This window comes from Lichenostomus cassidix, chromosome 10 (genome assembly GCF_008360975.1).
Source record: "Lichenostomus cassidix isolate B80296 chromosome 10, HeHo_3.0, whole genome shotgun sequence".
NCBI lineage: Eukaryota > Metazoa > Chordata > Aves > Passeriformes > Meliphagidae > Lichenostomus > Lichenostomus cassidix.
The window spans coordinates 13,929,174-13,952,115 of record NC_139491.1 but is presented as its reverse complement, the minus strand read 5'-3'; the positions used below and the strand labels follow the sequence as shown (position 1 = coordinate 13,952,115).

General features: G+C 40.3%; 3 protein-coding genes across 9 annotated transcripts in view; 1 reads left to right on the top strand and 2 right to left on the bottom strand.

The window, feature by feature from the left end:
• MYO1E (myosin IE) overlaps positions 1-5,234 on the top strand; it is a 107,783-nt gene extending 102,549 nt beyond the window's left edge. Inside the window, exons 26-28 of the mRNA XM_085070771.1 lie at positions 719-923; positions 3,463-3,632; positions 4,156-5,234. Coding sequence (XP_084926897.1) covers positions 719-923; positions 3,463-3,632; positions 4,156-4,232 — 452 coding nt within the window. The 3' untranslated portion in view covers positions 4,233-5,234. The remainder of the gene's footprint in view (positions 1-718; positions 924-3,462; positions 3,633-4,155) is intronic.
• A 1,133-nt stretch (positions 5,235-6,367) lies between these two features.
• Positions 6,368-11,289, bottom strand: CCNB2 (cyclin B2). The gene is made up of 9 exons (XM_085070772.1): positions 11,130-11,289; positions 10,149-10,277; positions 9,943-10,068; positions 9,374-9,544; positions 9,147-9,305; positions 8,583-8,819; positions 7,643-7,783; positions 6,941-7,051; positions 6,368-6,635 (listed from the first exon to the last, which is right to left on the bottom strand). The coding sequence occupies exons 1-9, from the start codon at positions 11,157-11,159 to the stop codon at positions 6,534-6,536; spliced, it is 1,206 nt and encodes a 401-aa protein (XP_084926898.1). The 5' UTR covers positions 11,160-11,289; the 3' UTR covers positions 6,368-6,533.
• Positions 11,290-11,906: 617 nt separating this feature from the next.
• The window catches only part of RNF111 (ring finger protein 111), a 45,947-nt gene continuing 34,911 nt past the window's right edge, over positions 11,907-22,942 (bottom strand). For 3 of the 7 annotated variants that reach the window (XM_085070759.1, XM_085070762.1, XM_085070760.1), the window contains exons 11-14: positions 17,471-17,563; positions 16,441-16,536; positions 15,433-15,560; positions 11,907-14,879 (exon numbers count right to left, since the gene is read on the bottom strand). In XM_085070759.1, the coding sequence (XP_084926885.1) occupies positions 14,762-14,879; positions 15,433-15,560; positions 16,441-16,536; positions 17,471-17,563 (435 nt within the window). In that variant the 3' untranslated portion in view covers positions 11,907-14,761. The remainder of the gene's footprint in view (positions 14,880-15,432; positions 15,561-16,440; positions 16,537-17,470; positions 17,564-22,942) is intronic. The other 4 variants (XM_085070763.1, XM_085070764.1, XM_085070765.1 and 1 more) reach the window with 3 other exon arrangements.

Here is a 22,942-nt window from a genome sequence, read left to right as displayed (position 1 = left end):
AGGGGTTTTAGAAATGTAAAGCATTGCAGCCTTGAGCTCTGATTGCAGCCCTGATACTGCAACTAGCTCAGACCTGGGTGGGTTTGCTTTAAATTCAAGTTAAAGGCATAATTATTTATTTAAGGGCATATACCCCTGTCATCTCCTAGAAAATTCAAACTTCTTTTCAACTATCAAAGTAGCATCGAGGCTTTTTTTTTGTAGCAAAACAATAAAAACCCCAAGCAACCCCCCCCCATTCTTGTTAAAATAGACAAGTATTTATAGCAACTTAATAAAAACAGTCAAAATCCTTGAATTCGTGGTAGACTGAGTTTGAACTTCAAAAGAAAAAGAAGCAATTCTGGGTAGCTTTGGATTAACCCTTACCTGGATATAATGCTGTGCAGTGTTTTAGAGAGGTGTGGTGGTACCATGGTAGCTAAACTGGAACTCAGCTGAGAGCTAATCCTTGTGCTTGCCTGGAACACTCAGGGCCCATGTCTTAAACCTGAGCGAGAGTCCATGAAGTTGTGAACCCAAAATCAATTGTCAGCAGACCAGAAACTGAGTATAAATCAACATTCCAACATCCTTTTGCTGTCAGGTTCCTTGACAGGTGGGGCTTTCTGAGAGCTGAGTCTGACAGCTAAGCCATCAATCAGCACAGGGAACAGCTTACCTTCACTGAGCTGGAAGTGAAGGTAACTGCAGGCACTCACACTTTATTTACTTGTAGGTCAGCAGCAAAATGGGGTAATAAATCCCCCTCAGCCTGCAGCCCATCCCCACATCCCAGGAAATCACTGGGCCAATCAGAAGAACCTCTACACAAGTATGACACGACCAGTGTTACCACGGCAAATGTCGGGAGGAGCAGGCAGGATTTCACAGCAACCAGAAAGCTTGGATTTCTTGAAAGTACCTGACCAAGGAGCAGCTGGGTGAGTTTTGACATTGAATCTGATAAAAAATGTCCATTTTTGCAAATAGTTTCACACACTCAAACTGTTCATGACTGATATAATCTGTACATCAATGGCCAGGCTGTGCTATTGAGCTATACTCAAAGGTATCATCATCTTCCATCCGATTTCAAACCACATACTTCATCCTAGACCCTCAGGAATAAAGGTGAAGCAGTTCTAGTTTCGTATCTTAAATTTCAATGCTGAAGGCATTAAAAAGATTTAAGTTTTTCAATGACCTAAAAGTTTCTACTTTAGCTCAGACCTTATTCCACTCTCTTGTAGAACATTAGTGGAGCTTTACGTAGTGGGAATCTTGAGTGTCACTGAATTGTGAAAGACTGCTGCCTATTCAGCAGTTCTAGGGAAAAAAAAGAATTTGGTTTAGAAGAAGCAGCTTGCTGATGACTCCCATGATCTACATGAATGGGGATTTCAGAGACAGCAAAAGTATATTTTTTTAACCATATCAAGAGCAACTTTTTGTACAAACAGCCTTCTTTTTTTCTGTCAGTCAGCAGAGGAGCTCCTTAGTAGGTGTTCTGCACTAAATTCCCCTGTTGGCCTAAGCATTCTTTTTGCTGTGTGAGCCAACAGGCTGATTTATTATATTAGCTACAATGTTAATTGGGCACAATTGATAGATTTTGAGTATCAAAAGTGCACAGGGTTCCTAAGGAGGGGCGTTCTAGTTCCTAAAGACATAACTAAGAGCTAAGTTAGGAATGTACAGGTCTTTGAAGTTACACTAATGGCAGTCATTTTACCCCACTGTGCCAGGTGTTACTTGTAAGGTATTTCAGGCATATTTAGAGCATTTTTCTGTTTAAGATTATTCTTCAAATAAGAAAGAAGTGGCTACTGCTACTCATTTTACCACTTTCAAACCTATCATCAGCACATGCTAACACCTTCAGGTACATTTCCTTCTTGTAATAACCTCCATGTTTATAGGTGGTGAAATATTTTCATCACATGTCAGCTTCTTCTGTTCAACTCTTTCACTAATACTAGACTTTACTTGTTCTTGAGCCTACAGTTCATAAAACAAGAAAAATACATAAGCCATAGGATAAAGCTAAAACCAAACATCCCAGGTGTTCTACAGCAGTAACCAATCTAAAGTACCAAACTCCTACAAAAGTGCCGTTCCCAAGGCTGTCTTCCTGAGCATTATGAGCTCCTTTATTAATGCACTGAAAAGAAACAACATAACTGTGTTCAGCAGTGGATTTCAGATGAGTGTTTCTGTGCCTGCTCTTTTTCAAAAGGAAGCTGCGAGCTGTAAGAGGTGTGAATTCAGTCTTACAAAACCATAGCCATATGTAAGTAGATCTAATTTTGAAGGATTAGAATTAGGTTTCTTTTTAGCAAAGCTGCCAAGAAGGATGCAGTGGTACTAACAATCCACTACAAGATCAAGATTAAAATCAGCATGTTCCCACCAGGAGAACATTTCATTTAAGATACTCTAGTTCTACTGTGGCTGCACAAAAGCTGAGCTTACTTTTCCAAGACTTGTGCTGAATTCCGTACTTGCCAGATGTAGGTCTAGGTTTCACATCTGCTATCCCAAGCAAAGGCAGTAGATGCTAAAGAACAAGAGAAACTGTCTCCCCTGGTAGATAAATTGAGAACTCAAGTGCTGTTGCAATCCATACTTCAAATATTATTTTCTGGCACAGTTCACTACAAAATTGGAACTAGACAGAGGTGTATTGACAAAATTTAGCCTAGGAGTTCATGTAAGTAACTAACCCTGCTCTGCAACTATGCCTGCAACCTCATGGCATTACATGACACCATCTCCGTTCATGCTCCTCCACATCATTACATTTTTAGTCATTCAGCATATATATTACTAAACTGATATACTTAGTCTAATACCTGTTCTCTCTTCCAGCCTGTATTAGCTGCTGAGCTGGCAAAATGCATTTCTTCCCTCTTTCCCCTTCCTAATCTTTGGAGTGGTCACAGCTGTGACAGTTTGTGCAGCACCTCCCCTGCTGCTTCAGAGTTGGCTATAACAGGACAAGTCCATAGATGGCCCTGGAATCTGAGGCAACTTAAAAGAGATGCAAGTCTCTGTTACAGCTTAGTCACAAGAATGGTAAAGTAGCAAGCCTGTGAGCTAGAACTTTGGTTTTGATACTGCAAACGAAATCACTATGACATTGGGGCAAGGGGAGACACAGCCTAAGCTGTGTAGCTCCCAAGATATGCATGAACCGCGTGTGCACATCTGCTTACGTTTCAGCCTGAGCACTAAATGTCTTCTAAGCGTTTGAACTGCTGTTGGGAAGTACCTACCAATCCATTTCCATTGGAAAGAGATGGCAACTCTGTCCCTTTCATAGGGATGTCTCATACTGCTATTTTTAATTGTTGTGACATTTAAGAAAGTCCTTTTCCCCTTGTACTGTGATGTTTAAAATGAATTTGGTGAGACAGAGGGGTTTGCTAAAGCTGAGGTTTGAGTGCCAAGCTCCACAGGCCATGGCCCCCTGTCTGTCAGTGTCCGCAGGCAGACCTCGAGCCGCCCGGCGCCGGCCGGAGGGAGGCCCAAGCCGCAGCCCAAGCCCAAGCCGCAGGTGCCGCAGTGCCGCGCGCTCTACGCCTACGACGCGCAGGACACCGACGAGCTCAGCTTCAACGCCAACGACGTCATCGACATCATCAAGGAAGGTATGCGCTCACAAGGGCTGCAACTCGAGCACTCAGCTTGCAAGTACATTGCCACAGGGAGGTAGGACAGGACTTTCTGAGCCACCCCACAGTTCATCTTCTCCTGCCAGGCTTGTGGATGTCTTCCATGATGGCTTGGGGCACAGGGAAACCTCCAGCCCAGTCCAGCCTCTGCACTCAGTGGCATGTCAGAGACAGAGCAGGGACCTGTGTCACTGGGTACTGCAGAGCTGTACATTTAGTGAGACAGGAATTCTGGCACTGGCTCTGGAGGAAAATTAGCCTAAAGCACAGCTGTAGCACACAAGCAAAAAGTAATTAACCAATTCAAACTCTGGGTCTCCAAAGCACCCTCCTAAAAGACAAAATGATGTAGCCTAACAATGAACACACTCCAAATCCCTTGTTCCCCTCATTACTTCCCAAGAAGGCTCTCACTGAGTGGCACAGCTTTGCAGGGTTGCACCAAGTACACAAAATGGCTTGCAGAGCCCTCCTCCTTACCTTGCTGTCCTTGTTACAGATCCTTCCGGCTGGTGGACAGGAAGACTACGAGGGAAACAAGGTCTGTTTCCCAACAATTATGTCACCAAGATATAAAAGACTGTCAAGAGAAATATTGGCATGAAGGTACCAGTGGTTGGAGAAGTTTTCCCTTGCCTTCAGGACATTGTTCTTCCAAGATCTGCCACTCCCAGCAGTATCTTCACCAGTAAATTGTGTATGAGCAGGAAGAGTTACCACAGTACAGACTTTAATCTTTGTCTCAGCACCATACAGCAATGAACTGACCAATTATTTATTATATTTAAAACTTGGTTTAAATACCTGGTAAGTGAAGAATGCTCAAAACCTACCATCTTCCTGAAACAGGTGATTTACAGACCAGGGACTTGGAAAGGGGTGTTTAATAAGTGCCTTCAGCTGAGTATCAGTAACCTTTTTCATTATCTACTGAAGATCATGTTAAAAGTACATTTCCTCTAATGCAGATCATTCTGGGGAACATGTTGAGTATGCTGCTACATGTCAAAAAGATTTAGGCTCATTTGGGATATTACCATCTAAAAAACTACTGTGATGGTCTATTTAAGTAATTCTGTACAGAGATGTAATGGAACTGGTTTGTGTTTGCAAATGTGTTTAGGGACTCCAACAGGCACTGTAAGAATTTAAAACAGAAAACCACATAGTACTGTATGCTAAACAATGTTGCCTTCTTCAAGATTTATATTATAATATGGCTGGCCCATGTTGGATTTATGTTTAATACTCTACCTGTTATAGGAAGTGTCTTTATGCAGAGCTGTACATTTATAGAAATAGTTATATACTGTATATAAAAACTGGTTATGATAGAAACATGTATAAATGTATAATGTAGTAGTCCACTGTTCTTATGAAGTAGTACTGCTAGAATTTTTATGCCAGGTACTTACAGATATGCACTACTCCTCTCCTTTCAAATAGCAAAAGCACAGGTGTTACTGCCCAAGTCTGATTGCCTCCCCCACCAGAGTGGCTGTTGCTTGCCCTGCAGTTCTGAGAATTCCTGCTTTGCCTTTTGAACCTCCATAAAATAAAACACAGGAAGATCAACAAGTCTGTTCTCTGTGGAGTTTGTTCTCATGTATACAAACAGATCCCCTCACAATAATGGTTTCAGGATTTAACTTCACTTAAAGAAAAAACCCTCTCTTTCCTCCAAACCAAATTATTTACCCTATGCCCAGGTGAAGTGCTGTGCATTTCATTCTCTCATATTAAGAGCAATTAAAACACGCTGCATGTGTTGGTATCAAAAAGTTGCGTAAGCTGTAAGATACAGCTAAAAATCTTGAATCCCTCCCTCCTAAAACACTACTTAAGTCTAACTTAGGTAAACACTCAATCTTCTTGAACATGACTGTCTATAGAAGCTGTTTCTGGGAGTCAGAAATGAGACCTCACTCCAAGGGAGGAATTAATTACAGGCACGCAAGGAATGAGGCACATTTTTCAGAAGACCATTTGCATAAGTGCTAGGCTTACTTATCTCAGGGCAGAGAAAAATCTGCTTGTGAAGATAAAACCCAGTAGCTTCAACATCCTTCCCTCAGGGAGCACTGAGGTGTAGGTCATTTCTGTAGGATTAGGTTCTTCCCTTCTACATCAGAGCCAGGTTTATGGGAGAAGCTGGGTGTGGAGAGGGAAGGAAGATGTGGGCACATGAACAGGTAATGAAAAGACAAGGGGGATCTTTTCAGGAAGTGGAGAGGGTTTGAAGAGCTGAGCTGCTTTCAAAAGGGTCTCATCCCTACAGCTCCACACAGCTGTTAGCATTACAGGAGACTTCCAGTTTTTCTACCTTCACTCCCTTTTAAGCACACAGAGAAACACAAAGATTTACTAAGTTAATACCTTTTAAAACTAGCCTACTTCTTTCCCCAAGGTTGAGGGCAACGAACTACAAAAAAAATTCCACTGTACTTCCTTGGAACAAGGCACTGAAATAAGTACTTATTTAGTATTCTTTAAGGTACACACAAAAAAAAATGCACTGTCTGGCTGCTCTTTATGTTAAGAGTGAAAATAAGTTAAAAAATATAATACACTGTACAAAACTTGGAGAGTCTCTTTGGAAACAACCAGAGAATAACCAAGTTGTAACAATCACCAATTTAGTCAAATGTCCTGTTGGGACATTAGATTGCAAATACACATAGGTTGTACCTTAAAGAGTCATGCTCAAAATATTTAAAAGGAAGGAGTTTTATTTCTAAGTAGAAAGCTGTATTACAAAGCGAACTTAAAATGTCACCTTCTGTGTGAGTCGGAACTGTCTGTGGGAAGGCTGGAATGCTATGTACAAAAGCAATGGACAAAGTGCACACCCTATCAGGCCTTGGCTGCCCAGGGATTTCACAGGAGTGATGCAGCCAGATCCTTGATGATCTCACTGTTCAGCTGAGGGATGGTGCTGACCGTCAGTAGTTTGCTGCTGGCATACTTGTTCTTAATAGCCTGCAGAGTAGAGAGCAGAGATACAAAAGGGTCACACATACAGTATTTACGCTCAGGCAGATAATTTTGGGTCAGTTTGCCTGCCTGCTCAGAAAACATGCAAACAAGGCAAACCAGTTTGCAAAGTAACAACATCACAATTTGTATAAAAGGTTTTGATGTTAACGCTTAATGCAACAGCCTCTCATAGGCTTGTCAGAACAGCATATGCTTTAAGATAACATCCAGAGCATTTATCTAAGGAGCCACAATATACAGCAAAGCTATTTTTAAAAATTAGAGAAAGGATTAGTCTTTCTACTTACAATGTATTTTGTTAACTTCTCATTTACTTTGACCACGTTCTTGGCCATATGCTTCATAGTCATCACGAGACTGTCTTCTGTGTAGCCAGTGTAGTACTGCTGCTTTGTACCCTGCAGCAGAACAGTAACATAACAAATGTGAGATTCGCCAAGGGGGCATTGCTGCTCAAGGCACAATCACTTCAGCCAGCAAACACCCTGAGCTTCATGGCTAAGCCTCAAGTGCTGGAAACTGGAGCTGTCAGTTTAAATGACAGACCCAGAGTAACGGGATGTGCAGAAGTCTGGACACATCAAGTTCACGGGCCCTGTTTCTAGACTCAACAAAGGATAAAAAAAAGCAATTTTTTGCTTAATAAAAAATAAAAAAAGCTAAATTACAATTCACTATTCATGGTCCACAACTTTATTATGCTACATGCACTGCAGGAATCATGAAAATCTACCTTTATGTAGAATGTAGCACTCTGTAACTCAATGCTTTCAAGAAAAGATCCTTTTGTACCACAGTGTTCACAGAAAAAGACAGGGAGTTTTCAGTGGTACATTCCTTTTTCTACCTGCCCGCTATGCCTCAGTCTGTCCAACTGTCATTTCAGCACTCTTACCAACTGAAACACAATTTTCTAAAGTACTTGTTTTATTGGTTCAATTCCATTGCCTAAAGAAAAAGACTCCTCCAAGTTTGATAAAAATACTCACCCATTTGTTACGTCCCAGAACCTTTTGAGACAGGCATAATGCAGCAGCTGCAATCTCTGAGGGATGATGGTGAACCATGTCATAGTCTATCAGTGTCAGCTCCATCAGGTATTTTGCTAGAGTATGTTGCCTAGCGTCAGCCTAGGAGGTTGAGAGCTTGTTAATCCACAGAATTTCACTTCTCTTTAGCATAATCACTCAATTGCTTATTGTATTCAAGAACAAAACAAAATAGCAAAATCTTTACTACAGTTTAGGGACCGTCCTTTCTAACAGACATTCCTCTCAAAACCAAGACTAGAGCCCAAACCAGTCTAGAACAGCAGCCATTTGGACACAAAGTCAAGTGAAGGATTATAACAGAAAGCTGCTGTGCCCAACTAGGGACACAAGTGCTCCCTCTGTAATACAAACTAAGCCAGGGGAGGTGTAAAATGACTTAAGGAGAACCTTTTTTGAGTTACCCAGTGGTCTGCTGAAGTAACTGAAGCCCACCTCAAGTTCACTTGAATGTAACTATGGAGGTGGGGAAATTAAAAGGGTAGGGTCAAAGAGAGCTTATCTTTTGATTCTTAAGTAACACAGTATTTGCAACCAGAAATTACAAAGAACTGCAACACTGCTACTGTTTTACTAATAAGTATCCTGATCACCAGGATTAAAAAGATTAAAAGCAGTTTCCTAATTTACAGTAAAATTACTGCCACTAAGGCTGAACACAGGTCTCAGTAAACACAAATGTAAACTACTACTGGCTGTCACTGGGCCACGACAAGTGACATTGTCTTGTTACTCCACACGGTGGAGTTTCAGAGCTGAATATTTCTTCACCCAGCATTTAAGCAGAAGGAGATAAGATCACATGGTAAAAATGTCAGAAGCAATCCTGATAGACTTTACAAATACAGGAAAGTGCTAGATAATGAGGACAAGTACCCACCTCCCCAGCTTTTGATGCTCTTCTTAAGAAGTGGAGTGGAAGAGGTCGTCCCAGATCAAAGTTTAATTCTCTAAGAATCATCATCTCCATTTCTCTAATTTCACTAGTGGTGTAGGCATTGTCAGTAATGTAAACAAAGTCTGCTATATCTGGAGGCATTATCTCTTCGTATTTTGAAGCTACAAGCAGTGCTGTTACACCCACCAGCTGAAGCTTCTTGCGAGATACTGGATGACTCTGCAACACAGGAATTCAAAAAGCAGGCCTCAAATGTCAAAGTCTAGATAAAGAGATTCATATTTATCAGTTTAGAATACCATCATGACAGTATTCATTCATATAAATGAGGTTTTTCACTCTAGTCCAAGTCACTCTAGTCACTCAGTCTGTATGATGACATTCTCAAGGGCAGCAGCCTCACAGTTAAGATGCTGCAGTGTCACAGCTCTTACACAGAGAGCAGATTTTGTAGGCTGGTAGATTTCTAAAGAAAGATTAAATCCTAAACTCCTTCAAAACAAACTGTCTGAATAATTCCTGTGCATGATTTGAAGTATTTGTTACCTGTAAGAAGCGATCGATGATGGCCACACACATGTAGAGTGTCTCCTGCAGGAGGTGGAATCTCGAGTGCACCTGGACCAGCCAGTCAACCAGAATCGCGCGCATGCGCCCGTTGATCACCCTGCCGTCCAGGTAGTGCGGCCGAACCGACTGCTGCAGCTGTGGGGAGAGCAGGGTGAGCAGCCAGCTAACCCCCCAGACACCAGGGCAGCCCTGGGGCATCCTACCTCAAGCTTCCTCAGGTACAGGTAGATGTCTTTCACATAGTCACTACACATCTGGGGGTTCTCCCAGTCCTCAGCATCAATGTCTTCGACGTTGTGGAGCAACACGTCAGAGAAGGCTTGGCACAAATCCTCCTCTTGCATTGAGACATCCATGGGGACAGGAGACAGAACCTAAGGAACAGATCGTATCTGTTAACACATTTTATGTATCTAGGGTTTAAGTTTCAATGTTCCTTTTGTTTCCATGTTTCTCCAGTCACTAATACAATTTCTTTAGATGGAAGATGAAATTGAGCTCAGGCTCCAGTGCAGCAAGTTTTCACCAGGATACCACAAACACAGAATCCCAAGATCTTCTAGTAATAGCCAGATAAAGCAGACTTCAACAGCTTATTCTGCCACTTGAACGCCAGCCTTTAAGTACCACGTGCATTAAACCAAAACCTCGTTACAGAGACTTTGCTTTTTCAGCAGAGGAATTCAGATACAGTTACAGATTAACTATGGTGAAGGCAGAGCTTGAAGCTGCAAATCAAATTAAAAATCAGAACAGTATCATCTCTTCCTACCTTTGGCACTTCAGTTTCTTTGATTGCTTGATTCACAGCAGCTGGAGCTTTAGGCAGTACAGTTCCATTTGTCATCTTGCTAGGTGCTTTCACAGGCTTTATGGATGGTTTGGGGCATTCTGTTTTCTGTGGTGAAAACAATTACTATTAGTACAGAGTTACCAATCCAACCTCTCCCCATGCACAGACTTCAAACTTTCCTTTACCTTAGATACGTGCGTTCCTCTCGTTGCAACTTTATTCCCTATTTCTTCTAAAGCAGCCCTTTTGCCAGTTACGTGAGTTTTTGCTTTACTTCTGAGGTCAGCCACAGCATTCTCCATCCCTCTAGTGATCTGAAATGATAAAATTGCAAAACTTACGAGTCAGAAACCAACGACTTTCCAATGCCTGACTCCATTACACACTTACCACCGTTGTACCTCAGTGCCTGCTACACATAAGCAGCTTTTATTTCCTAGCCAGTCACGTATGTTCAGAGGAAGAAGTCTCCTCTATAGGTTCAGAGCAGTGTATCTCTGAACGGTGTGGTAAAATTACTGCACCCAGTCTCATACTCTCTAAGGTCACAGCGCTCAGCTGCTAATGTTTAACGACAATCCCACACTTTGTAACTCTATCAGCGCCCCCAAGAGGATGCAGAAAGCAAGTTCCTTGTTACATACATGCCGTATAAACAAAAAAAGCTATTCTACACACGCAAAAATTATTATCCTTTGTTACGCACAGCAAAGAAAGCACCAGGTTCCAGGTTTTTCGTGGAGTTCAGTTAAACCATGAGAGAATTACCACAGAACAGAGGTTGCTACAGTCCCTCCCTACACCTCCCCCATAAGCAGCTTGTTTTCCCACTCCCACACCCGCTGTTCGCGGGGGAGGCGCGGGCGGCCAAGGCCGGGATGGGAGCAATGCCCGTTTACTGCCCCCTCCCACCGCTGCGCCACAGCTCGGCCCGCCCGCAGCCGCAGCCGCCCAAGCACGGGGCCGGGGGACCGGCGGGTCCGAGAGCCGAGAGCCGCCCCTCGGTACCCCCGGCCCGCTCAGGTGCGGCCCCGCGCCGCCTGAGGGCAGAGAGCGGCGGGGCCCTCGGCCGCCTTCAGAGGGCAAAGAGCGGCCGGGCCCTCTCTCGCCCCCCCGGCTGCTCCTCAGTCGCCCCCCGGCCCGCCCGCGGCCCGCACGATACTCACAGGGGCGCGGCGCGTCACCGGCAGCGCCATGGGCACGGACACGAAGGGAGCAGCTGCCGCCGCTCCGCACACAACAGCTCCGCTCGACAGCCAAACCGGCGACCGCTGCCTCACGCTGCCGCCGCTCCCTTTAAACCCTGTGCCGCTCCACTATTGGATAACTTCGTACGATGCACGCGTCCGATTGGCCCGTCGCCGCAGGCTCCGCCCCAGCAGGAAACGGCTCGAGCCGCTTCCGGTGTCGGCGGCGGGCGCAGCGCCTCCCTGCGGCAGTGCGGAGCCGCGGCCCGGAACGGAAGGCGAACGGCAAACTGCAAAGTGCAAAGCGCGCACTGCAAACTGCAAACTGCAAACTGCAAAGTGCAAAGCGCGCACTGCAAACTGCAAACTGCAAACTGCACCGCACCCTGCGCGCCCAGCGCACCCAGCGCCTCGTGCCCGGGCGGCACTGCAGGGCGCTCCCGCTCGGAGCGGCTGGCCGAGGGGCAGGAGGAGGTTTCATAACGAGCCCCGAGATTCGGGAACTTCAACGCTACCGCAGTTGCCTAAACTGACAGAAAAGTCTACTTACAGTTCTTGTCTGGTCTCTCAACATGGGCACTGCAGTCCACGGTCCCAGCTGGTTCCGTTTAGTAAGATAATTAACTTCAGCTAAGTGCTGCTCTTTCACTAAGAGCCTTTCTTAGGCAGAACCTGCAGTAATTAATACATGTACACGAAAACTTTCACAGATCCAAACAAGGGAAGGGGGGACAAAAGAATCGCAAAAGAAACAGATTTTGAATGATACCAGTCTAACATTTTATTTATTGCATACAAAAGGATTTCTTTTGACAATGGATTTTTTTTATGAAAAGTAATTTGATGCATACTGTTGAGAATCTTATCTTCAAAGATGCTGCAGAAAACTTAAGGCAATGCATCTAAGCATATAAAGCACAGTAAGTGGTGGAAATTTTCAGAATGAAAAGCCTATTCTTTCTCCTTCCCTTAAACTACGGTTAAGTCACAACCTTCTGGAACAGAAGTAAGCTGCAGCTTTTTAGCCCCTGCAATAGCATTAAGATCAGAACACTGATTCCTGACAAATACCTAAGTGTTCAGCATCACATTACAATGTTATGCATACATTTAAAAGCAAGACAGTATCAGTAGCTATTATATAAGAAATCAATTAATGGATCACTCTAAAATACCTCTAGTACCAGGCACTCAAATCAGACTCATAAAATATATCCTAAATAAAAAAAAATTCTCCCAAACCTGTGCTTCTTTGTCCTGTAAGGAAGCCAAAATAGATTCTATCACATACCCAGGGTCTCATTTTTTTCAGAGGCCCTGGATTTTTTGTCCTGTATCTCTCAAGTACCTTCTTGGAAACTTTTAGAAGTGAGTATCATCAGTCTTCAAGCATTAGTGGTCAATTAATATCCCATCAACAGTCACTGGAAAACACAAAGTGTCTGTTCAGTCCTTCCAGTTACTTCTATTCATTTTTAGCTTGAACTTCGCAGTCACTTTCAGGTTCCTACAGCCAAAATGTTCAAGAAGCTTTAGCATAAACCCAAGTCAGGTTTTGAAGCAGTCCAATCATGTGTTGCCTCTCTCCCATATCCCCCATTGTACAAGCGCAAAGTGGTTTTAAGTTCCATTTTAGCAATGTAATTAAGCTTGAAAAGGTCCATTTATTACACATGCTGGAATAAAATTTCTCTGTTTAAAGCCTCAGTGCCAGAGGTGTAAAGTTTGTTGTCAGCAACAGACACTGTACTCGCAAATGCTACTACTAACAAGTAAAAAAAAATAAAATAAAAGGGAAGCAGCTTTAATCATACAGAAACAGGCATCAAATTAGATAAGGTCATATTTATAAATGGATTGTTTTTTAGTGTAAACATAACAGTTTATCTTCTAGGTTTACTGTAAACCATTTTACATGTAATCTGATCATGAAAGACACAGACAAGAGAAACTGAAGGTATTTATTATTCAATCCACTCACAAAGCAGGTGGCTTAATGCAAGCTAATTAACATGTTCATATATGATCCCCAAGGAACATCTTTTCCAAAGTGACAGTAATACTGTCTCAATGTTTTTGCACATTTGCATTTTGCAATGTTGAGCACATTTAAATAAACTATAATCTATTATTTGTGAAAGAATGTTGATGAGCAACTTGAATCCTGATATGGATTAAAACCTCCTTCAAAGGCAAAATGTTAGTACATTATAACTTAATTCTATATACTATATTATGCAGCAAATCTTAACTATAGAAAATATTTCAATCAGTGATGGACTGTTGGTAATTTATAAAGAGAGAATCTATGATCAAGGCAAAAACTAGGTAACCACATAATTTGTGTCTCAGTTTCTACAGGAATTTACAAGCTTTTAACTTACTAATGAAAAATAAAAACAAGAGACAAGTGGATTTAGCTAACTTTATTAACTTTAAATCTAATAAAAATCCCAAGACAAGCCTGGAATCCTTAGAAATTCTATGAACTCGTGTATATAAACCCAAACAAAAACCCTGCAGCTTTAATTCCTTATTGAATGGTTTTATATTAGAAAAACCACAAACCAACAAAACCCAAACAAACAAATTTTAAAAAAACACAGCCAAAAAAAAAAATCAAAACCCCAAAACCCAAAAGAAAAAAAAAAAAAACAACCCTCAATGTGCGCAGATACTTCAACTTAAGTTAGCAGAAGACCAAACAGATTCTAAGCTCTTTTTCCATGTCCCTAATAATCATTCAATCTGCAAGTATCTACAATCCAGCTAACTGAAATCAACATTTAGTGTTCACTAAGAGCTGTTTCACAGCAGCATATATTTAAGTTAGGGATTCAAATTTCTAGACATAGAAGAAAATGATAAATACAATCTGAACAGCAGTCTAAATGTTTAATATTGACATTCAAATATATCTGCATTGTGCTGAAATTTTAAAAAACAAACACAAAAATCTGATCAGACAAAAACTCTGGTGATGAGTATGCTATATGTATCAGTCAAACTGAATATAGTTCGTATTCTGTTCCCAGTATTAAGGATGTTATTTGACTCATAACTGATCTTGTAAATATACAGCAGCCATTTTTTCCTAATTAAGGAATGTCTCAATACATAATATTATCCTTTTCTAGTTGATCTTTATACATTTAAACTAAAATATATATGATTGATTAAATTAAGGAATTCGAGGTTAGTAATGAGTGAAATCATACTTTCAAAGCTTGACACTACATAAAACAAACCAAAAAAGAGACCACACAATTCTACTTACTAAAGCAGCTAATCTCGCCTGCAAGTCTGGGGTCACAAAGCCCATAATATGTGCAAACAAATGCAATACAAGGAACCATGCAAAAATACAGTAATGAATTTAAAGAAAAAAAAGTAAAACCTAAAAAAAAATAAAAATTTATAAATACACTGAAACTCAACTGTCTTCTACATCAACTGTAGGTCTAGCATTAGTTGTACCATATAGCAGAGCCAGCACTCTGGGTTCAATGCTTCCAAATCTGCGCAGGTAAGTCATGCCATCTTTGGTTGACTGCAGTACCAGGAAGGATGAGAGGGAGCGAGAGGGAGGACAAGAGTTCTGGAAAGCAGTGTCAACTTTCACTGGGCAGCTGAGCCTCAATGTCCACTCTGCAAATGGGGCACTTCTTGTTAGTAATCAACCACTGATCTACACATACTTGGTGGAAAAGGTGCATACAGGGAAGGCGCCTGTCATCAGAACAGAGAAACATTAATGTTAATAAAGCATTTCCATATCAACAAACCCACTGGAAGAAAACACAATGGAGGCTTTGCTAATGAGGCCTGTCATTTCTGTTTTCCTACAGATTTCATAGCCTTTCCAGTTGAACATGCATTCTGTCTAGTTCCAAAAACAAATGGATATGGGCAATGAAGTCAAGCACCAATTGGCTTCTGTATTAGACTGATTTAAACCTGCTGGAGTTTAAGCAGCATTACTCCAGAAAAACTAAACTGACAGTCCTGATTAATTCAGGGCATCAGCTCAGGCTCATGTTGTAACACAGGCAGTCAAACTATGGAAGACTGCAATAAAATAGCCTACATTCTATCTAAACACAATACAGACTGAACAATGTGTATTTTCAACTGCAGCTTGTTTTACTGTATTAGTTCAATGACAGATAGTAGTTAATTGTAACTTTTAACCTAGGCACTGCTGCAAAGCAGTGCACCATATTCAGGTATGATGTCAAAGCCAGAACATTAACATTATATTCTGATATTCAATGATATTTACCTGACATCTTCACCTTCCTCCAATATAGACAAACAGATGGTGCACTTTTCCTCTGTGTCTTCTTCTGTTCCTTCCTCCCCATCTTGTTTGCAGTGCAGTTTCCTCTGTGAGAACCAATCAGTTGTTACCTTATTAGTAGAGATGACATTATTGACAAACTGAGTAAAATCTGTTTTTGATACATATTCAACACATTTTTCTTTTAAAACATTTTGTAATATTTATTCAAATGTATTTGAACCAAAATTAATCAAAAACCAGCATTTGGAGCAAGACGCAGGACATTTCAGATTTAACTATTGTTAGTTACAAAAGTCTACTAGACTGTGAACATGTTAATTTCACAATGCTGCAACCTGTCTTTTTACTTACTGTCTATGTTTAAATACCTTAATTTCATTCATGTAGAGGGAAAAAAAAACCCCACCCTTTCAACCTAGAGTCTTGTCACTATTTATCAAGTGTGAAAGAACAGTATGACAATGTGGATGGGATTCTATATTATAAGACTGAACTCCCATTGAGAGATAACCTCAGTTATTGAATCTGGATCTGTGTATTAGGTTCAAAACTTCCTAGTGTTCCAGTCTTCCCCATATGCTCAAAGTAAAGGTTAAATTGATATATATATATAAGCATCATGAACTGTTTACAGCCAACATAAGGTCTTAGTTTATGAGCTATCACTGAAGTCTGCTGACAATTTTGCTATCATCAGTGGTTATATCAGTACACACAAGGCTACTCATAACTACTGGACAAGTTAATCATACCAAACCACTTTTGTTTACCATATCACTGGAGCTCTAAGGAACTAATTTTAAGTTTTCCTTGTGCAAAAAAAAAAAAAAAAGGCATTGTAAGCTTTGTTTACAATCCTTGAAATTTCAAGATACAGAAAAAATGCCCTCTTTCAAGCTGACATTTCTGCAGATCTAAGCTAGCCATAAACACTATTACATGTTCAAAGAAATGTTACATACAGGCCACAATTTGAGAATTTCTCACCTTTTTGTATTTATGTGGATATGTGCATCTTTCTATAGTTCCCTGTGTTGCTCCACGATTAACATTGCCTAGTCGTTCCTCCAAGTGAATCAGCTCCTAAAAATCACGAAGGAATAAACAGTGTAAAAACCATTATTTCAACTACCTTGAGGAAGTATTAATTTTATTCTAACCCATTTTCATTTTTAGAATGACAAACTCTTGTTTCCCAACTTACTCAAACATAGGCAAAGCCAAAAAGAGCATGTTGTGTGGGAAAAGTGATGGGCTTCTGTAGAAAAACCCACACAACACTGTCTGGTATTTTTAGTTCTGGGGAAATACTATTTTACTACAAAAAATGAGACTGTTTGTCAGCTAGGAGTGGTTATCAGTATGTTCACTCATACTTCTGTGTCTAATGAGGAAAAGGCAATTAAAATATGCTATGCAAATATTTGCTTTCTAACAGTCATTAAGGCTTTGAAGAAAATAAAAAAACTTGCTTTAATTGAAATACAATGACTGATTTATTTTTCTCCAGCAATGAGTTTATTAGAACCATGAGGTGTCACTGAAGAGGTTTTCAGTGGACTAGGTCATTAACTCTCTGCATCTGATACCTTTTATGTTCTCCTGGTTTTTCCCTGCACTCCTTTCCAGTTCCTGCACTATACAATTTCTGCAAGCACCGTTAATATGGCCAAGTCTCAGCCTCACTTGGAGGATCCTGGCACAGCTACTCAGAAACACCACTACCTTCTACCAGAACAACATGTGACTACTCTGTCCTACTAATGGGTGGTGGGCACAGCCAGATGTACTGTCAGTTAATGCCACCTAAGCCTGCACTGTCCAGGGCACCTTTTCCTGACCAGCTTTTCAATATGCTTTTGTCCCACTCCACACTGATGAGGGCATGCTGTAAGTAAAGGGTATTTTCTTCACGGTTCTTTTCTATCTATATAAAGAACTAGCTCTTATCATACACCCTCCCCATATTCCCTCATGACACATTTTGACATATATCTAGTTTTATTCTATTACAAACCTCAAAATTGCCCCTGAAAGGGCCTCTGAATGATGTTCCATCCAATCCCGATGAAATGTAACGGATGTGAGGGTAGCCCGCCATGTCTGGTACCTATTCAAACAGCAGATGTTAAGTTAAGCCTATTCAGAACAGTTTCAGTATTTTACTGTTCACTTTGAAAAATTTTCCTTTTAAAGTTCCTTTTGCATTCATTGGATCACTTATTATTCCTCCTCAGCCTGAGCATACAGTTCCAGCTGACAGCACAACACAAAGACCACTCTGACACATCTAAACACAACCAGAAGCACAACAGAAGTGAGACTAGATCCTCTCCTGTAATCTCTCTGCAGCCACACTACAATTCCCAAGTGTCAAAATCTCAACCTACATTGTATAAACTGCTATGAATATCTACCTGTTTTTGTAAACAGAACACCTAACAGCTACACATGAAGTTATAGAAAGGACTCGCTCTAGATTCTCAATTGTAAGCTTTTGGCATCACAGAAGAAACAAGGCTAAAAAAACTCAGCAGCCAATATTCTTATCTGACCCAAAACAACTGAACATCCTCAGACACACTTCAAATTTAGAGGCAGAAAAAATTAACATTCAAAACTCACATCTAAAGTCACAGGTAACTCTACATCCACTCAATATTCAAACATCCACTAACCTCCTTGCATGAGAGATACAGCAGTGAACAAAAGACCAGTGTCCAGTGCTGTATCCCACAGGCCCTTCAAGCACCAGCACTTTTCATACAGCAAAGCTGAAGGATAGTTAATACACCAGGGACCACCTCCACAGCAGGGCTTCTGCATTACTTTTTTACCCCAGCAAGATGAGTGAATAATGGTATGTTTTGTCAAAAAAATGGCCACTGGTATGTTTAATGAACAAGTGAAAAAAAAAACCCAAAAGATCAGCAGATTCAGTTTACTTAATCCCACAGCACACAGACAGGAAGACTGTAGGCAGCAATTCATTTGGAAATCCTTGAGTACTATCTTCCTTTCTGTGCTGTCAATGATAATGTCTCTGCTGCTGCATATGACAGCTCAAAATTCATCTCATGAGGCTGTCCACAAATCAGATATCCCAGATGCTATTCAGGAAGTCAGGTATTCACATGTTGCTTTTCTTCTTTTCATCAGACACTTCAAAGTTTAACGTATATAAAGGTGTGAAACTCAATGAATACACTGTAGAAAAGCCTAGACAAAGCTACTCATGTCAAATAATAGACCAATACCTTCCTACAGTTTCCAAATTCAGTCTTGTAACTAAAAGCTGACTGGGATAGAAAAGATTTCTCTGCCCTATTTTTTTTTTTTTTTGCAAAAAAGAAAAGCAGAATATGATTATTTTAAGCAGTATTTAAAGCAGTTTACATGGTGCTTGTTAAATGACAACGTAATGCCAACATCAGCCACAAATACAGCCACAATACTGGTCTTAAATTTGAACAAACCAGAGTAACAGAAACCAAAGATGCATATTCATGTCCACATCTAAACACTTCATGGAAGTAATATTTGTTGATATCATAGTTCTTACTGTTGACAATATAAACTGTGGCTGTAACTAAGGAATTTTGGGGGAGCAGATTAAAAATATGCTGATTTGTAAGAAATCTGTCTCAGATAATCACTGATTTATAATTTACTCTGCATTTAAGCGTGTAATTCTGCTGCAGCTTCCAATTACAGAAAATGCATTTCAAGAACCAAGTCATTCACTCACACTATGAACGTACTTATTGTGCCAGGTTTTTACTAGGCATAGACCTGCCTAGCATAATCAGGAAATTGTTATTGCCTATTATTACACTGTGAATCAACGAAGAGGATGGAAACTCCTGATAAAAACTAATGTAAGTCTCAGAAGTGATTTTCAATGCCTATTTTTTTTTTATTGATCGGGATTTGAAATCAGTCTTTTGGAAGACAACGCATGTGATTGTGCAGATACTGCATCCTTAGAAGAGGTGCAAAGTCACAGATGTATTGCTGTAATTTCATAATTAGAGTTCCAACTGCCTCAGCAGTCAGTTTACCAACTGCAGTGACATGCACCTGGATAGGTCTTCTATTTGGAACAAATTCTGCTGCTGAAGACTAAGAAATCCACTAAACTTAATTTTAACACTACAAAACCAAAAAATTCTCAGACTACCTACCACAACAAACTACTGAACTCAAGGCAACAAAAGTATTGTGTGGGACAATGTTTTCATGCTAATCAACAGGCCTTCATATTATCCTGATGGGGATGGCATAACACCTCTGCAAAATTATCTGAACACACATTATGTACAGCTCTTGTATAAAATACCATGAGAGCACAGCTTACATTTCTGGCCAGGCAAAATGCTACTCCCAAAAAACACCTGAGAAATAAAACCAAAAAACAGTTCTTTTACACCTGCAGAATAAGCAATCCACTAACGTAAGAAAGATTTTAACTAAGTACAGTTGTGACTACAAGATGGAGAGAGAGAACTATCAATACCCAGCTAAGAATAGTCTAACTAAAAATCCCTTTGACAGTTTTCACTAAGCTTCAACTGCTTCACACACAAACAGAAATTTGTTTTCAGTAAGTTGTCACAAAGAACATAAGAAAAAAAGAAAAGGTTAAAGCTAATGAGGATTGTAAGCAGTTAAACTTAAGTTAATGCCAGTCTGCACTAAGTGTTTGTATACATTCTTTTGGATGCAGTCAAATTAAAATATGTACTTCAAAGCAATATATTCTGGATCTGCAAATTCCAGTACAAGTCTGCCAAGAACTGCAGCAGTATCATTTGTTTTTTGTTTTGCACTTTCTATCGACACTTCTCATGACCACAACAATTTGCAGCAACTAAAAAATTCAAGGCTGTGTGAACCATTTATAACAATTAGAACAGATCCCCACTGTAAGCCTATTCAGTTAACGAACTGCTCAGCTACTATCAATACACAAAAAGAGGTAAAACTGATCAATTAATGTCTTAAGCCAAATTCCAACAAGGGAAAGCCGCAGTTTTCACGGAGAATCATGGTGAAGGAACAAGTACCACCTGCTGCACAGATAAAACCCAACAGCAGTTGTGTCCAAGTGGAACATAAAATAAGTGCTCTTCAATAGCCTTTATTCTACAAAAGACCAAAGAATAAGAACTCATGTTTATATTAAGAAAAGTAAAAGCTGCATGAAAAAACTATTTTCTTGAAAAATGAAATTTTATTTGATGCAGCTAATCAAGGCCATTTCAAACCTGAAGTTCATCTTGAGCTACTATTACTACATCAAGCTAAAGAGTTAAGTTGTCAGATATTTTACACAAACTTGTTGGGTTTTGGGGTACTGAAGAGTTGCATCTCTTACAGCTGCAACACCTGTATGACTCCACTCTGAGCAACCTTATTCTGACCAGCACACAACTACCATAATGTGCTGGGACCAACTAGCCTACCTCCAAATCCCTACTGATTTTCACAACTAAGTGTAAAGATGGCCTCAACCACTCTGAATCATTCCGCAGGTAAAGGAACAAAACAGCCAGGCTCTGCAATAGGAGAAAAAGGGGGCACAGCATATTGACAGCTGGATATGAAACACCTGAGAGAGGTTAAGGCACCATAAGAAACTTTAGGTTTGCTTGGGATTTTTGTTGTTGTTTGGGAGTTTGGTGGGGGTTTTTTTGGGTTTTGGGGTTTTTTTTTTTGTTTGCTTTTGAGTTTTGTTTTGGTTTTTTTGTTTTGGTTTGGTTTTTGTGTGGGTTTTTTTGTTTTTATTTGCTGGGGTTTTGGGTTTTTTTAAATATGATCCAAAGATCTCCCTCAGATTGAGAAGCTGCAGGTTCACAGATACATTAAGAAGTCTTATCAAGGCTTACATCAACTCTAGAGAGATTTATTACACCATACCTAGTGAACTACAAAGTCCAAATAATTCCCCCATGACTCCTCACCCCCGAAATTCACATTCAACAAGACACCATTCAAAAGGACAGAAGAAGCTGGAGTCAAGAGTCTGGAACACCATACTCCATAATAAAACTGCAGAAATTGCTATCCTGCCCACCCTGATGTGGTAAATGGTGCCAGAACCCCAAGTCAAAAAGCCTTTCATTAACAGTGCCAAAAGAGCAGCCAAAGGAACCCAGAACAAACAGGAATTGAAGGGGCACCTAACAACAAACACTGGTATCAGAGAAGAACAGAGGAACAGATAAAAAGCCTTTGTCTCCTGCATCCTTCTTTTCTAATGTTTCATTAGTTATGCCAGGCACTGATCTTCACTTGAGTCTTCCTAAAAATGATCAGTTAGCAGAATGGGTATTTGTCCAGAATGGAGTTCATCCAATGGGTCTTTCCTCAGCATATAAACAGCAACAATGAAAACACAAAGCCTAAAACATGGTCACACTCAAAGTAACTGCATTAAATCGAAGAGGGAAGCAGCCTGACTCTTGGCTACATAGACAGGAAGAAAGCTCTTCCTAACTGCTTTTAATCTAGGACGCTTCCTAAAACCATGTTAAACAGGTTGAAGACACTTCTACCTATTTAACGTTTAGTAGAAAAGATTTTGTTTTCCCAGCCTTCTATTTGGCCTGTCAAAGCTCCTGAACACTGATTATTTTCCCCACATAACTTTATGATTTTTTCTCCCTGAGGATTAAAACAGCAATCTACATTCCAGCACTGCCTAGATGAAGATTTGGTTATCTGCATCTAATTAAAATAAAAGACTGATAAAGAGTACTAATGTCATTAAAGCCCAAATAATCCATTATGTCCTTTACAGTCTGGTGGTAGTTTGAAGGGGTTTTAGTAGTCCACAGAAAAATTGCACACTGGCAATTGTGCTGCAAGCCATTTCAGAAATTGGATTCAATACTAATGAAATTCTTAGTTGAGTGACTGCATCAGTTACTTTAAAAGACAGTCCCCCTTAAAAACAAAAAAAATAGCAACAGTTTATGATACCTGTATCAAAAAATATGACTCATGAAATTTCTATTTAGTACCCTCTGTACTTAAAGAAGAAAGCACTCCTCAAAATATTAATGACTTAGCAGCAGGACTCTAATCACAGTTCAGCCTCTCCTCCCCCGCCCCTACTCCTAGTTACAAAGGAAAAAAAACAGGTGGCAGGTGCAATTAATCTGTTGCCTAAAATGGCCCTTTTGTTTAATATCAGTCAAGTTTGTTAGATGAAAAACTTCACTGACTACTTGCTCTCTATTCAAAATAAAAATTTTGCAGACAGATCCACTGTACTCTCACACGCACACAAACAAAAACTGCAACTTTCATTACTGCCATAGAAGGGGTAGAGTCATCAAAAGGCATTTGTAATGCTTTGAACTCATCGAGTCTATAACTTCTAGCAGTGCTCTGACATGCCTTTATTTTCTTCTAGTGTGTGAACACACTTAAAATTAGGCAAAGACTCTGCACAACTTCAAAGTCATAACATTCGATCTGATCA

Bases quoted from the DNA above. Each gene is read 5' to 3' on its own strand.
- CCNB2 (XM_085070772.1), bottom strand. From the start codon at position 11,159: ATGGCGCTGCCGGTGACGCGCCGCGCCCCT. The intron at 9,306-9,373 runs GTAGGATGCCCC...CTCTCCCCACAG, and splicing joins TGTACCTGAGGAAGCTTGAG to CTGCAGCAGTCGGTTCGGCC. The intron at 6,636-6,940 runs GTAAGTAGAAAG...TCTACTCTGCAG, and splicing joins AGAAGTTAACAAAATACATT to GCTATTAAGAACAAGTATGC.